This window comes from Phaethon lepturus, unplaced genomic scaffold (genome assembly GCF_000687285.1).
Source record: "Phaethon lepturus isolate BGI_N335 unplaced genomic scaffold, ASM68728v1 scaffold260, whole genome shotgun sequence".
In the NCBI taxonomy this organism is placed as follows: Eukaryota; Metazoa; Chordata; class Aves; order Phaethontiformes; family Phaethontidae; genus Phaethon; species Phaethon lepturus.
The window spans coordinates 23,488-37,912 of NW_010509600.1; the positions used below are offsets into that span (position 1 = coordinate 23,488).

Consider the following 14,425-nt stretch of genomic DNA (forward strand, 5'->3'; position numbering starts at 1 on the left):
AATATCACCCCCCAAAAAACCTCAAAAAGAACAGAAACCTCACCAAAAACTCTTATATAAAATAAGACTTTCCTATAACCCAGCTTGTGTCTGTTGCCTCTTGCCATCACTGTGCACATCTGAGAAGAGTCTGGCTTTGTCTTTTCTCTATCTTCCAACCAAAATTAGAGGTATCTTATGGCTTCTGCCTTTAAAAAGTGCATAGTGAAAGAACTAGAATATTGCCATCTTTGCCACACAGTTTGCCCTAATGCCATATACGTACATATAATTTGTTCTTAACTACATGACCTATGATTATCTAAGCTCAGAATTAAATAACACTTAGAAAAATGTTTAGAAAAGTTAGAAGCAAAGAAATAAAACTCAAATCTTGCTCTAGCAAACTAATGCTTATCCTTAATTCAAGATCACTACAATGTAGCAAAAAGAAAGTATGAAAAGGTAAATTATGATAGTGAGACTAGAAAATTATTTAAATCAAGAAAAAAGCACAAAAGTTTGTTTCATGAAAGAAATTAATGCATTTTTTCAGTGTTAGAACCGGCATGAGAAGCACCTCATATGTGAAACAATTGACAAAAATTGAGTACTTATGATAAGATTTATGACAAGGTTTTCAATTTTTGAATAAAATGAAGACTGTATTAGGAATAAAGGGTGAAGATTGTCAGAAAACTACCATTTAAAGCAGTAGTTGTAAAGAAAAATATGAACATAACTGAGTGTATGCAAAGAGAAGACAGGCAGAAGGAAAGAATCAGAGAGACCTGACAAGGAGATACAAGTAAATCTTAATCTTAATAGGAATGAACAAATAAAGTTGAAGCAAGAGATAGAAGATCTCAGAAGAAAAAAAAATCACTCCCTTAACAACTGCAGTTTTTTCAACTTTTCCCCAGTTGTTACTGTACAAGTGCGGCTGACTGAAGAATGCTTCTGATGATAGAGAATTTTTCTTCAAAGAAAGCAAAATACTTTCTCAAACACTTAATGCACAAACTATTTTTATAACACTTTGTGCTGGAAAAATTTCATGCTATTGAGTGGTGAGTTTATATCTTGGAATGTTAGAACTGTTAGCAGGGAGGTTCAACTACATGATCTCAGGAGGTCTCTTCTAACCTCAATGATTCTGCAGTTCTGTCCTAGCTTTTATAAGAAAATTTAACTTTGTTAAAGTAGCAACAGAAGCATTTCTCATTCATGTGACAGTCTATTAAAAGCAAGCTACGCTGTTGGATTTAACAAAATACTGGAGTTCGTGGAGCAGATTTGATTCTGTTTCTCACCAGAAATCAAGTATATAACAAAATACTTTTGAAGACAACATAGAAGAAAAGATATAATTTAACATACTGTATGATGAAATACCGTAATTATCTCCCAAGCAATAAATAGTTTGGCTGCATTTGAGATGACCTGGTAAATACTGTAAATACACACGAGCAGGAAAACAGAGTACTTATTTGGTGTGGGAACAATATCTTAGAATTTCACTGGATGCAGTGAAAAAAAATAACTTTTTGCTCTTCCTGTTGCATAAATGACATGTTATTGACCTTTATGTGTTCTTTAACATTTTAAATTAAAATGTAAGCTATATTATGTATCTCATTCAAATTTCATTAAATTTTGATTGTAAAAGTAAGGATTTTCTTCAAGATACAACAAACACAAATTCAGACAAAAATCATATCAGTTTCAATTATAACAGAAACTCCTTCAAATATTATCTTCTAATTGTAGAATTACAGCCTAAGAAAAATCTCAAAATACTAAGGTATTTCCTGTATGATCTATGAACATCTACAGAGAGTCTTCTTACACTGAAGTTTGTAAATTTTTTAATTGTCTTTCAGGAGACCTAACACTTCAAATAGACTTTCCTTCAAACTCAAAGGTAATGAATAAAATTGCAGTCCTCAAAAATTCCTTCAAAGTGCATAATCTTTTGATCAATAAAATATATTCCTCTATATTTAAGAGAAATTTGCAGAAGATAGTGATTACACTTTCTTGAGGGTGAATACATAATTCTTAACTATGAGAGAAGATGCTGAATTCACAGTGACTGCTGTTTATGTTGATACATTATTTACACTGAAGCTACAGAAACCTCTGCACTGTGATACCTCCTATACAGTTGGTTGCTTGCAAGGGTTGTAGTCTAAGAACCAGATTTTTCTAAGGATCTGATAGTGACTGCAAAATTTTTATATCACTGACATGTCTCCTGCAGGACATTTGTAAACTCCAAGAAAGATACTATAAAAATAATACTGTTATTGGCATTTTATAAAAATTACAAAAATTAGTTTCCAACACAGGCCAAAGAAGACTGAACTCAGATTCCAAGAAAGGATTGTATGTGTTTTATGATGTCTTGTATTATCTATATACATTTGGAGTGATTTATTTAATGTAACATATAGGGGTTTAAAAATTATGCAAAAATTTAAACTGCAATTATATAAATACCTATAGTTGTGACTATTCAGATCATAGTGCTTTGTTGTGTGCTTAATGTACTACAAATAACATTCAAAACTTTCTATGGGATATTTTTGAATGTATGTAGATATAAATTGAGTAACAGAGTAAAACAGAGACCTTTCCAAAACAATGCAAAAGCCAGATTCAGGTTTTTAAAGAAAGCCATTTTTTATCTCAGTTAAAAAAGCATCTGAAAATCTAAAAATAGCTGAGGTACCGTTCTCCTGCAAAAAGAACTCAGATAACTAAATAACAACCGATTTTCTCAAAAGTTATCTTGTTATTTCTGTAACATCAGAGAAGTCAAAGGATTATTTCCAAAGATTTAAAGCAACTAAGAAGGGGGTGTAGGGTGAACATATATAATCTATTTGTGCTCCTACTGGGATTCTCAAATAAGATTGTCTCTCCTTCTAACCCTAAATACACCATGTAGTGATTAGTCACACTGTAATCATTAAGGGTAGAAAAGGGGGAAATACTGTACCCATAATACAGATAAGGGGAGGAACCACTGGTCCACCCCATCCAAGCTGAAGAAAGGTTATCCTACATAAAACAGAAATATATGGCCTGTTATTCGTTGTGAATCTGTAATGACAGACACTTGATGTTATGTTTTATAACTCAATCATATGAGAAATGTTTCTTTCTTACTAATGAAGTTTGGATTACTCTTGAAAATGCCTCATTATCGCTTTCCTGGTAAGGGAATCTAAGAATAGGCGTTGAATTTTAGAGGATAGTTAAGACATCAAATACTCTAATTTAGTTTTACAAGTTATGAAATTGGACTGGAAATTTGAAATACAGTAAATGTTTAAAGCCATCAGCCAGAAATATGCATAAGGCATGCAAAACTGAAAGTGCAAGTGGATTTCAGATTGTTTGCTGCCTTCTACTATTTCTCTAATAAATCAAGCACGGCATGACATGCTTTATTTTGTGAAATTAGACACAAATGCATGCTTTATTGTCACTTAATTCTCTAAATCAGCAAAGCAATGTATACTTAGTATTCTACATTTACAAGTAGCATACCAATTCAGAACTAGCGCAAAAGCATTATATTGCAAGTACTAAAAAGCTAAACAAAAAGCAATGGGTATATTCAAATCTCAGTTTGCAGACTGCTCAGTATGTACACTAATTGAGATGAGAATATAAACCATAAGACAGAAATTTAAATTAAATTAAAGCAATTCTTTACTTTGCCTTCCAGCATCTGGGTGGAGTTGGTTTTGAGATTCACTGTAGAAAGTATTAAAATTTCTCAGAATTCAGTGTACCAACAGATATTTTAAATGCCTCTAATATGGCAAAATTCGCTTCTGTGCTCAAGGAAAACACAGACTATGGACCACTTGTACCCTATTTTGTTGCAAGTGATTCATCTACCTTATATTCACTTTGGAAAGAGAATTTATCTTTTTTATGAAACAACATAATTATAGAATTAAGTTGTAACTACAGAGTATAACAGTAAACTTATAAGAATACCACTTAAAATGTGAAGTCTGTTTTATATTTAGGGATAACAGAATAGTTATTAGTATTTACTGACTATGTAGAATGCTGTATTCTCCTGATTACCAGAATGGTAAACTTATTTAAGAAAAAGATTGATTTAAAGCAGCTGAAAACTTAACAGATTGTTTTACAAAATGATGCAGAGCTTTTTACATACAGGGACTTTTGTGGGATACATATGATCTCTTATATTTCCAATGCAAAACTTTCACAGTTTTGAACATGGGGTAAAAATTAAAATTATAAATACATGCTGAATAAAAACTCAGCTTGTTTTGTCACAGCTCAGCGTAGGTATAGGCAATATAAGAAAGCAAAGAGGGTTGATTTATTTTTACTTTCTGTTGGCAGATAAAAGAATCTGCTTTTATGGATTTTTATGAAATGAACTCAGTTTCTGAGAAGACTGTAATTTGACTATAGTGTTATCATAAGCTGGTCAGTTATTTGTTACGTGAATCTTTTTACTGTTCGTGAGTCACTCATAAAGTAATGCTACCATCTGTCAACGAGATGTTGTTAAAACTTGCCAAGTGCTTTGGAATAACCATTTTCAGAAGTACATGCAACAAATACTAAAGATAAGGCCTATACCAGTTGGCCAGTCAAATTTGCTAAGTGACTGGAATCAGGTACTTCACTGATTATTGTTAATATTGGAGGACAGAGCTGAAACCTTTTTTGCTCTTCCAGGCTTGTTGGTGATTCCTCCACAGTAAGTTACTCATGAATTATTCATGTTGTGTGTCTGACATTCTGTCATATGATGGGGCTTCTGGCATAGATTCATAGTTATTCACTGAGAGATAAGGGAAAGCAGTAAATAGATTTCAAATAACAGGAACTTTTCTTTGAGCATGAATATCCTAAATCCTTTAAGTGGTAAATTTACTAAGGCAATCATGTAAGGATACAGAAAAATGGAAGAAAACATTTGGCAATCAATTTTGACATTATCTTCCTAGAAATTATCTGTTTTTTCCAACGTCATCTAAAGAGCTGCATTTCTTGTCCCAGTGAAACTTCTATACTGGTCTCCCAGTTCTCCTGCAGCTGACCAGAACATTATTAAAAAAAATAAAGTGACATTACTCTGCAGAAAACCACATTTATCTGAATATTCATGAACAGTAACTACAAAGAAAGACAAAGAGAAAATGGCTGAATCAAATAGTCATTCCAAACTTAAATGAAAATTCGTACATTCTGTAGTACTTGACCAGCTCTTACTCTGCTGAATATCAATTAATAAATTTCAAATGATGAGAAAACTGTTAAAAGTAATTTGGTTATATGAAACTGAAATTTATTAATCTAGTAATCATTGGTTTGCAATATTTTTTTCTGATGCATTCTGAAGTAGAGATATGTAGCCTGATGAATACAATTTAAGCAACAGTATTCTAAGCCTCAATTTGATTTGATTGACTTGATTATAATTGATTTGAAATTCATTAGTGCATTGTTTCCTCTTATGTTTCCATGAAGTAGCAAAAAACATTCTCTTAAAACATATTTCCATGACATGCATATAGAGTTAGTTTGTATTCAGTGGCTTTAAGGAACGGAAGGTATAAACAAATGAAAAAATAATTAAAATGCTTTCTTGAGTGAGATGAATAGTAAGCAGGGCCTCTGAGTTGCTCAGAATAACTAAGAAATAACCTTACGTTGTATTGAATATTGAATAGAGATTTGTTGAAATAAGAAGAGTATTTACCTTACAAAAAGAGTAATTTCACAGAGAAATCAAATAACTTGATTTGTTTTTAAAGTCAGCCAAGCTCAGAAATAGATTTAAACCACTAGTGGGTATGAATATATCTGTAGTACCATCTAGTAAAATTCAGTGTGATTCGACCAAAGGTGGTTTATCAAATATGAAGAAAAATAAAGGATTTCAACTGGTAACAGAAAATATAATTATTAACTAATGCTAAATTAGATTCCTGTATAAATATTGTGATATGTTTATCAGTAAAAATTAATAAAATCTTGCTACATTTTATTCATTATTAAGCATCTAGTAAGAGAGTTCATAGCTCGTAATTTCAAATAACCAGGAAAACTCCTGAGATTGGCTAGAAAGTAAAGTAACCTTAATGAATATAACTTCTATGTGATACTGCATATGGATTTAGGTGAATTGATGAAGCTTTTTGCTTATCTGTTAGTAAAAGATATGCAATAGATAAAAAGATAGTGCAGCCTTTCTGCATGGACTTGTCATTCCTTATTCTGCATGCATGGATTCTTTCTATGCATGCATAGTTTCAGATTCTTTCGTGTTGTCTTACCCTCATGCCTTCAAATCGTGACAAAGCTCTTAGAGGTCTCAAAGCTCTTAGTGTCCTAAGGGACTTAATGGCACCAAGTTCAGAGTAACCCAATGCATTTGCTGTTAAGCTAACCAAAGAGACCTATATGAAAACAGGAAAGTAAAAATTATTATATTGTACATACTACTTTACATACCATAGATGTGAGATATAAACTTCTTTAGAAGAATATAATTTTGGACCACTTTCTCCAGGAATAGGAAGTCTTTTAAATGAAAAAAAAAAAAAAAAAAAGAATTAATATGAATAAAGAGTAGGATAGGTGAATAAACAAACAAAAATATCATAAGGTAACAATATCTAGAAACACTAATACTTCTGAATTTCATATTTTGCTAGTAATTTAAGGGCATTTAAAACCACAAAAAAGCAAATTAAATTACTCTCTTCTTTTTACCAATTTAGGTATTGTTCTCAATTTTTCTTTGGCTTACAATGCTGTTGGGATCAGTAATTATAGCTGATAATGCCCATTTGATTGCCCACAACTGAAAGGGCATGACTGGAGCCTGTTTTGAATTAACAGATGGGTCACAGAGCAACATTGCTTTTCTGGAAATCGGTAGAAAGGATTAATTTTTCTATATTCAGTTACACTGATTAGTCCTTTTGCCTGACTGCTGAATTTATGTGCTCTACAGGCTGACATTAACCTGGATTATGCTGTTTTTTAAAGACCTTATATGAACAGTTCCAGGGTCAGCAGATGTAATAAAGTCTCATGTCCACAGGCGTTTATGTACTCTGAGTCCCTACATTACCTCAGTGAGAAATACCATATTCTCTACATTTTCTATGGCTGCTGTCCAAAATAATACCTTCTGTTTTCTTCCCACTTCCCCTAAATGCTCATTAATTACCCTGTTCTAATCCCTTGCCTATTTATTTATCGGGCCAAAAATAGCACAATGATCTCATATACTCTTTCATTATAAGGAACAATCCATCGGGTAGAGAGCACTGTAGGACAGTGCTCTTTATGAACAATATTTAAAAACAAGCATTCTATGTGAAATCTTCGGCTTTTAAAAGTTAATAGCTTTTCTGTACTTGTCAATCCTCAGCTCTAGCAACCCACAAAACTAGGTCCTTCTGAAACCTGAATTTCTTTCTTCAACACATTCATCATACTGCTGAAAACTTTCAAGCTTTCAAGCTGCCGTAATCTAGAGACAAAGTAAAGAAAATATCCAGGTGTGTAAATCCAGGATTTAATCACGAGCTTATTCAGACACTTGAATATGTGTTATACCTTCACACAAAGTAATATTCAAATTTTCACATTCACAAGATGGTTGTTTGGGGTATTATGATTTAAATAAGGTCAAATATTAGTGAAAATTAGTTTAGAAAAGGAACCAGTGCGTGCATGCTTCTTCAAGCTTTTTGTTATAGGTACCCATTTTGAGAAGAATTTAGATACTAAAGAGCAAAAGTGTTTTCCAAAGAGAGGGTCCTTTCTTTGTATGAGTACTATGTTTGAATGTGGCTATCTGTAGCTGTATATATAAAGCTGAATCCTAGATATATGTAATCTGTAATGTACACCAATCAAAAAGATTGTAGGCAGCAGTCACGAAACAAAGTGAAATAAACTCTTTGGTTAGCCCTTGTGTGCTGGGAACACACTCAGAAACTGTTGGATTTTTAGCAATTCTTTGGGTCAATAACTGCTTATGAAGTTCACCTTTTACCTACTCAGTGCCTGTTTCTAAGTAATTGAAACCAAGACAAAGTGCATCTTAATTTTAAAATTGAGCTTGTTTAATATTTGTTTTTCCAGAAAGTTTTACCAGAAATTCCTATCTTAAAAATGTAGCGACTGGTTGTGGTTTTGTAACTACGTAAAACATAATATTTTAGTTTCACACACAGAACTTCATAGACTGCAGAAACAGTATGGGTTTCTGCACATTGGAGGTTTTCTCAAGGAGGCATACTTAGGACATTCCTTTTTTTAAATTCTCCGTAACTGCATTAATACATCAAGAAATTGTCTCCCCCATTTCACAGCAGAGCACAGTAGAGTTGTAACTATTAGATAACTCTTGAAGGGAAGATTGTTGAGCCTGATTTCAAACACAGCTGTGAAGATTGCCATTTCGGTAATATTGGAGTTTTAATACTCAGTAAGCCACAGCACCAATGCTACAGACACATATTGCATTCCTTGTAAAACCCTAATTCAGCCATATGCTGAAATTTGTGGACATCATGTCAGAGGAGTTTTAATCCAGATGAGCATCTGAAGTCTGGTGGACCAGACACCCATCTAAATGCTGGATGCGACTGTGACTGCAGCAGGGGGCAAGGTGGGTCTGAAGGTGGGAATGAGCTGCCAGGGGCAGAATAGAGGACACCACTACCTTGTTCAACAACAGTGCTGCGATAAACCCTTTAACTGCATGTGGGGCTACCATATGAGGTTCTTTTGTTATCAGGAGAACTTCCAGTCTTTCTTAACTCTGGGATATAGGAAGGCAGTGTTGTAAGTTTAAAGTGAAAGACAGAGAAATACAGCATTTTTTCCATCTACCTTACTTTTTAAATTGAAAAGTAAGCTAGAGCAAGTAATTAAAAAAAAAATCAGGCAAATATAAAAGTAACACCTAGGAAATATACTACATACATCGACAATCAGGAAGTCCAGCCAGCACCAGGCATTAGTAAAGTATGTTTGATAGCCATAGGCCACCCACTTCAGCAGCATTTCCAGAATGAAGATGTAAGTGAAGACCTTGTCAGCATATTCCAGCATGGTCTTGATAGTTTTGCGCTGCTCAATATATATGTCTTCAAAAGCCTATGGGTGAACAAATTCAAAGATATTTGTTGTTCCCTTTTGTTATTGGACATCATGTTGTAACAAAAAAAAAAAGAAGAGGGGAGCAACAAAAAAAGGAAACAATCTTACTTCAAGAAAAGGCATGGGAGTGTCACTTCTATCTGAGATCTCCTCTTCTGCTAACTCAATATATACCTGTTTTTCCCCTATGGAATTGTATTTTCCAGGTTGCAGAGGGAGAAGCAGATATTACATAGCAACCACTTCACTGGCCAGAGATTTTTATTTATTTATTTATTTATGATGGTGAATAATGATGAATGTGAATAATGAAAATGATGGTGAATCTGAATTCTCAGATCATTTGCAGTACTCACAAAGAGCACTGATTCTGCAGAGTGGTATGCCTAAACCAAATTATACTGCGATCATTCATTTTGTACATAGGTAGATCCATTTCCAAATCTGAGGCCATAGCTGTAAAGTTTTCAGGACAATGACAATACAGTTTATCTTATGTTTTTAAGTCCTGTTGCTTTTTGAAAAATTTAAGTAATAAGTCATAAAACAAGTTCTTCCTTTCTTAAAAAAATATTTATCTAAATCAAATACCTGCTTTACTGTTTTGTTCACAGGAATATGAGATTATGAGATACATAAAATTTCTGAGATCCTTGCAATGTTATTTACACTTTTTGTGTGTTTTCATTTGTAGACAGTTGAAAAAGCATATAGCTTCTGTTTTTCAGACATTCCTCCTATCCTCCAAGAAATATTTCCTTTAATTGCTGTAACATTTTAATTATGCTATTACTTATTATGAATAACAATTTGTTTTATTGGATTGAAAGAACTGGAATGATCTGTTAGCTTGCAAAAATTAGGGTATTTATTGATATTTTATTGATTTATTGATACTAACATTCATTTTTACCCATCCTGCTTTTGAATCACTCTACATCTGTTATTTAAAATGATTAGTGTTTGTCTATCAATCATCGAATTAACATCTGTCTATCAGTAATTTTGGACACTTAGATCAGGCACTATGATACCTGACAGTAATATGTAATCGTTAACAGAGCCACCACATACCATTTCTTTTTTATAAATGAGAGTACGCCAGAGGCTAAGCTAGCAGTGCTCTTGGCAGCTAGAATTGTGTGTGCTCCCTGCCTGAACGCCTCTAAGATAGGGGTTTGCAGGCAGCCTGCGGTGTGCCTGTGCCTGCCAGATTTCCTGGCTGTAATGACAGTGGGACTGTCTGGAGTGTGGCCATAGGGTGGGATACAGTACTGGCAGGTCCAAAGAGACCTTTTCACTATCACAGAGGAAGTTGAGGGCAGAGCAGGGTCTCCCATCTCCAGAGTCTTGGGCTAATCTCTGATCTCTGAAGCAGTTTCACAAATGTGCTGTGTGTTCTCTGGATAAAATACACCTTAGGTTCACAAGCATGAGATGCTAACACTGTGGGATCTTGTTTCGAACTTTCTCAAAATATAATGATGGGAATTCACCTTTATCACATCTCCTGCCAGCACTTTTCTCTCATTTACATTCTTGTCACTAAAGGTTTTCTCCGTTTGGTAGCATCACCCAAAATCCAATAGTTTTATTTCAGTAGGTTTTAAATCACAGGGAAGGTGTCACATGGTGTGGAGTAAGTGTTGCTTATTTGATGGTTATGTTGATAATAGACCACCCCAAAGAATGATTCTTACAGATTTAACCACAACTAATGATAGGTATAATTATAAACTGCTAACCATTAACAGTATTTTAAATTGTTGGGAGTGGTCCTAAACAGTTTATAATATAATTTTGCAGTGCAATTTTTTTTTATGATGTAGGAACTTAAGTAACTTACGGAAGGGCAATTGAATCTACCAGGGCAGATGCTAGATATACTCTATGTTATCTCAGGGCAACTAGTTTGCCTAAGAAACTTCAGCTCAGTATGTCAAGGCTCAGCTTTATTTAACAGTTCGTCTCCAATTTCTGTATTCTTCGCTATTATTTGTATTTGTGAAATAATATATTATTGGTATGTTTTGTTTCTTTTACTGTTATAGATGTATGTTGTGCTTGGCTTCTCTTTATTCTGGCCTCCCATGCTTATTAAGCTTACAGCCTGATGATTGGCAAATTCATGTTTTGACAGATATCCCTTTAGTCTACATGTGTATGAATCTGTAGAAGCTGAATTAGAAGCATAATTAATAAATTCATATTCTTAGAGGGGAATAATTACAAACGCACTGTTTTCATCTTTCTTATTGTTCTAGCATATAACATTTATAAGACTCTATAAGGCAGCTCTGGCTCTTGCAAGGTATTGTGAGTTGTTTATGCCATCACAGTTACTTCCAAGCATTTTTTTTCAGCAGTGGAAGTACTTTTCCCTGAATAAAACTAGTGAGCAAGCGCAAATAATAAATTTAAATATGTTCTCTTGTTTGCATGTTGTCCCTCTCCCTGCTTCAGGCATATAATTATAATTTTCAGCAAACGATTTAAGACCTCTCTAATCAAATATGTCTCTTCTTTTTTCAACATATTGCCGAGAAGAGACTTTTTCTACCTATTCTTTCAAAGGCCTGACTAAAATTTAGTCCTGCCATTTGAAGACATGGAATTGTGTGTTCTTTCTGGTGGAGAAAGCAAGGTTCAAACAATATTCAAAGAGGCAACTTTTAAGAAGATTTTTGACAACACCGTAACACTCTGTTCATGTTTTACTTACCAGAGCTCCACTACTGAGGAGAATCATAAAGACAATGAAAGTCTCAAACCAGTTGTGTTCAACAATCTTGAAGCAAGTTTTTCTAAGGTTCCACCACTGCTTTCCTCTCCCTTCTTCTATACTTACTTGACAGCACTTGAACCTTCGTACACAGCCTTTCAAACAGTGTATGTATTGAGAAAAAAAAAAATTACAGTAATTTGATTATGCATTCTGTTAATGATACAATGCTACCTTTCCAGAAGCTGTGCTATTTAGTAAAAAACCAATAGTTTTTCATCTAGATTAGCTTCCTTTTCTCCAAAGCAAAAAAATTGACACTGAGACAATTGGAATTTACAATTAAATGAACAAGTGAGAAGAAAGTATTTCTCATTTATCAAGAATTAAGCACTCAGTACAGTGCACACAAAAAGATAAAAGTCCATGGAACATGAAGCCAAATTACAAAATACAAAGTATGAGTAAAAATCTACAAACTTATCCAAATGTATAGTAGGTGATGTAATATAGTTATATAGTAAGATATAGGCAAGTGTTATTAAATTATACTTTCTTTTGTTCGGAATACTAATGTCAGACAATGTTGCATTTATTGTATGAAAAAATTCTAAGCTTGCTATCTGAGTTCTGAGATTTTCAGTACTAGCTAACTTTTCTAACTTGTGCCCTTAATTTATTTAAGCTTTTATGATTTAGCTGCTGACTTGATTTTGTTTCTTCTTCCATTTAGGTAGAATAATACTAGTAATCAATAATGGTATTTGCCAAATACAAGTCTATTAAAGTACTACTTCTTACTAGTTTAGTGTAAATTTCTAAAGAAATGTCTGTTACCATGTCCGTAACTCAACACCAGCACTGACTATAGCATATATTTTCTAAAGTCTAGATCTACCTTTTGCTTACAGATACCAAAAATGACATTTGCATCCTTACATTACTGTTTTAAATCTGTTCCTTTCCCCACCTCCTTCACATGCACATATCCATAAGATTTCTCACAAGGAAATACCTTTGCAAATAAAGTTTATGACCAAATTCTTGTTTTATTGAGTTATGTAAAAGGGCCAATAGGAGGAAGCATGAAAGATGAATGAGTCCACCAGGTGAGACAGTTCTTGTCCCCAGTGGCACTCAGAGGCTCTTGCTTCTTTTTTTGCCAATTTGTGGAAGGTTCATTTAGCTTTTTGCATAAGACCATCTAGGTGCAGTTTTTATTTACCACTCAACAGCTGTATAAAGCACTTTGATAGATATCTATGAAGAGTGGTATAAAAATAGTGTGTTATTTTATTATCTGTGAGACCGTAACTAAACTCAGAAAGTACAGTAGTTCATACTAAAATAAATCTTTCAGTAATATATTTTTCTTATTTTAAAAAGATGATAAATTTCTGATAAAATATTTTCTTAATTGTTTATCAGATATATAGTGTAATCGTCATATCAGTATTCATATGGAAAATTATAGCCTAAAAGTACTGCCACTAATAATCATAGTTTAAACATTAGCAAAGGAGTAATTAAATAAAAATATTAATAGTTAGTTTAAATAGACAATTATTCCATATTTCATGAATAAGTATTGCTAGTATTTTTGTTCCAAACACCTTCTGTGAAGCAGGCCTCTGGCTCTTGGGCTTCTTCAGGTTCAGCTTCTGGTTGCTCTTCTGCAGGAAGTCCGATATCAACTGTGCTACCTTCAGATGAACTAGACAAATTTAACTTCTGCAAAGTAAAAAAAAAAAAGCATCATAAATGCACAGTAAATATTTTTAAGGAAAATATTAATTGTTTTCAGAATAAGTAAATAATTCTGCCATGTTTTTGAATCTTCTCATATTCAACATAAGTAAATTGCTGATAAACGTGAAATTTGTACAATCTTTGGTTTTCCTTCTGCATTGTATGGATCCTTTAAATAGAAGGTGTATCTGTGATAGATAAGTCTTTAAGCAAAATTATGATTTAAACTGAAAAATGGATGATGATTCTAAGTCTGCAAAGATTTATGACGACAACTAGCCATTAGTGGCAATGATCTCTTGACCTACATAGAAATAATGAAGCTTAAATACATATGCAGAAATCTGTAGTGTCTACTGAAAAGCAGGTAAGAGCCTAAATATAACTATATAAATGAGGTGGGAGCTCAGAGGAATGAGCGGAAAAAGTACTGATCAGCAGAGAAGGCTATACTTTAGAATTGCTGAAAGTCTAGCTCAGAGTGAAGCAGGCTGAGGTAAATTAAAGATGGCCCATAAAACATCAGAATGTGATTTATAACCTAATCAAATTTTCAGTAACATGATGAGCATAAAGGTGTAAACCAAACTTTAAAAAACTGAATGCACTTAAGCTAATCCTCATTCTAAAAATTCTCAAACCATTGTAACATGCAGCTGTGACCTTGTTGCAATCTAGCTGGTTAGGATCAAGGCTAAAGATTGGGTAAAAAATTGTGAGGCAAACATATCTAAGGATGTAGAGGTAAACAAAATAATGGAATAAATCCAATATAGGTTCAGC

General features: G+C 33.4%; 1 protein-coding gene across 1 annotated transcript in view; it reads right to left on the reverse strand.

Moving 5' to 3' along the window:
* Positions 1 to 14,425, reverse strand: part of LOC104616383 (sodium channel protein type 1 subunit alpha) — a gene marked incomplete at its 5' end in the record, with an annotated part of 38,772 nt that overhangs the window by 20,118 nt on the left and 4,229 nt on the right. Inside the window, 4 exons of the mRNA XM_010281747.1 lie at positions 6,324 to 6,446; positions 8,995 to 9,168; positions 11,894 to 12,048; positions 13,507 to 13,624. Coding sequence (XP_010280049.1) covers positions 6,324 to 6,446; positions 8,995 to 9,168; positions 11,894 to 12,048; positions 13,507 to 13,624 — 570 coding nt within the window. The remainder of the gene's footprint in view (positions 1 to 6,323; positions 6,447 to 8,994; positions 9,169 to 11,893; positions 12,049 to 13,506; positions 13,625 to 14,425) is intronic.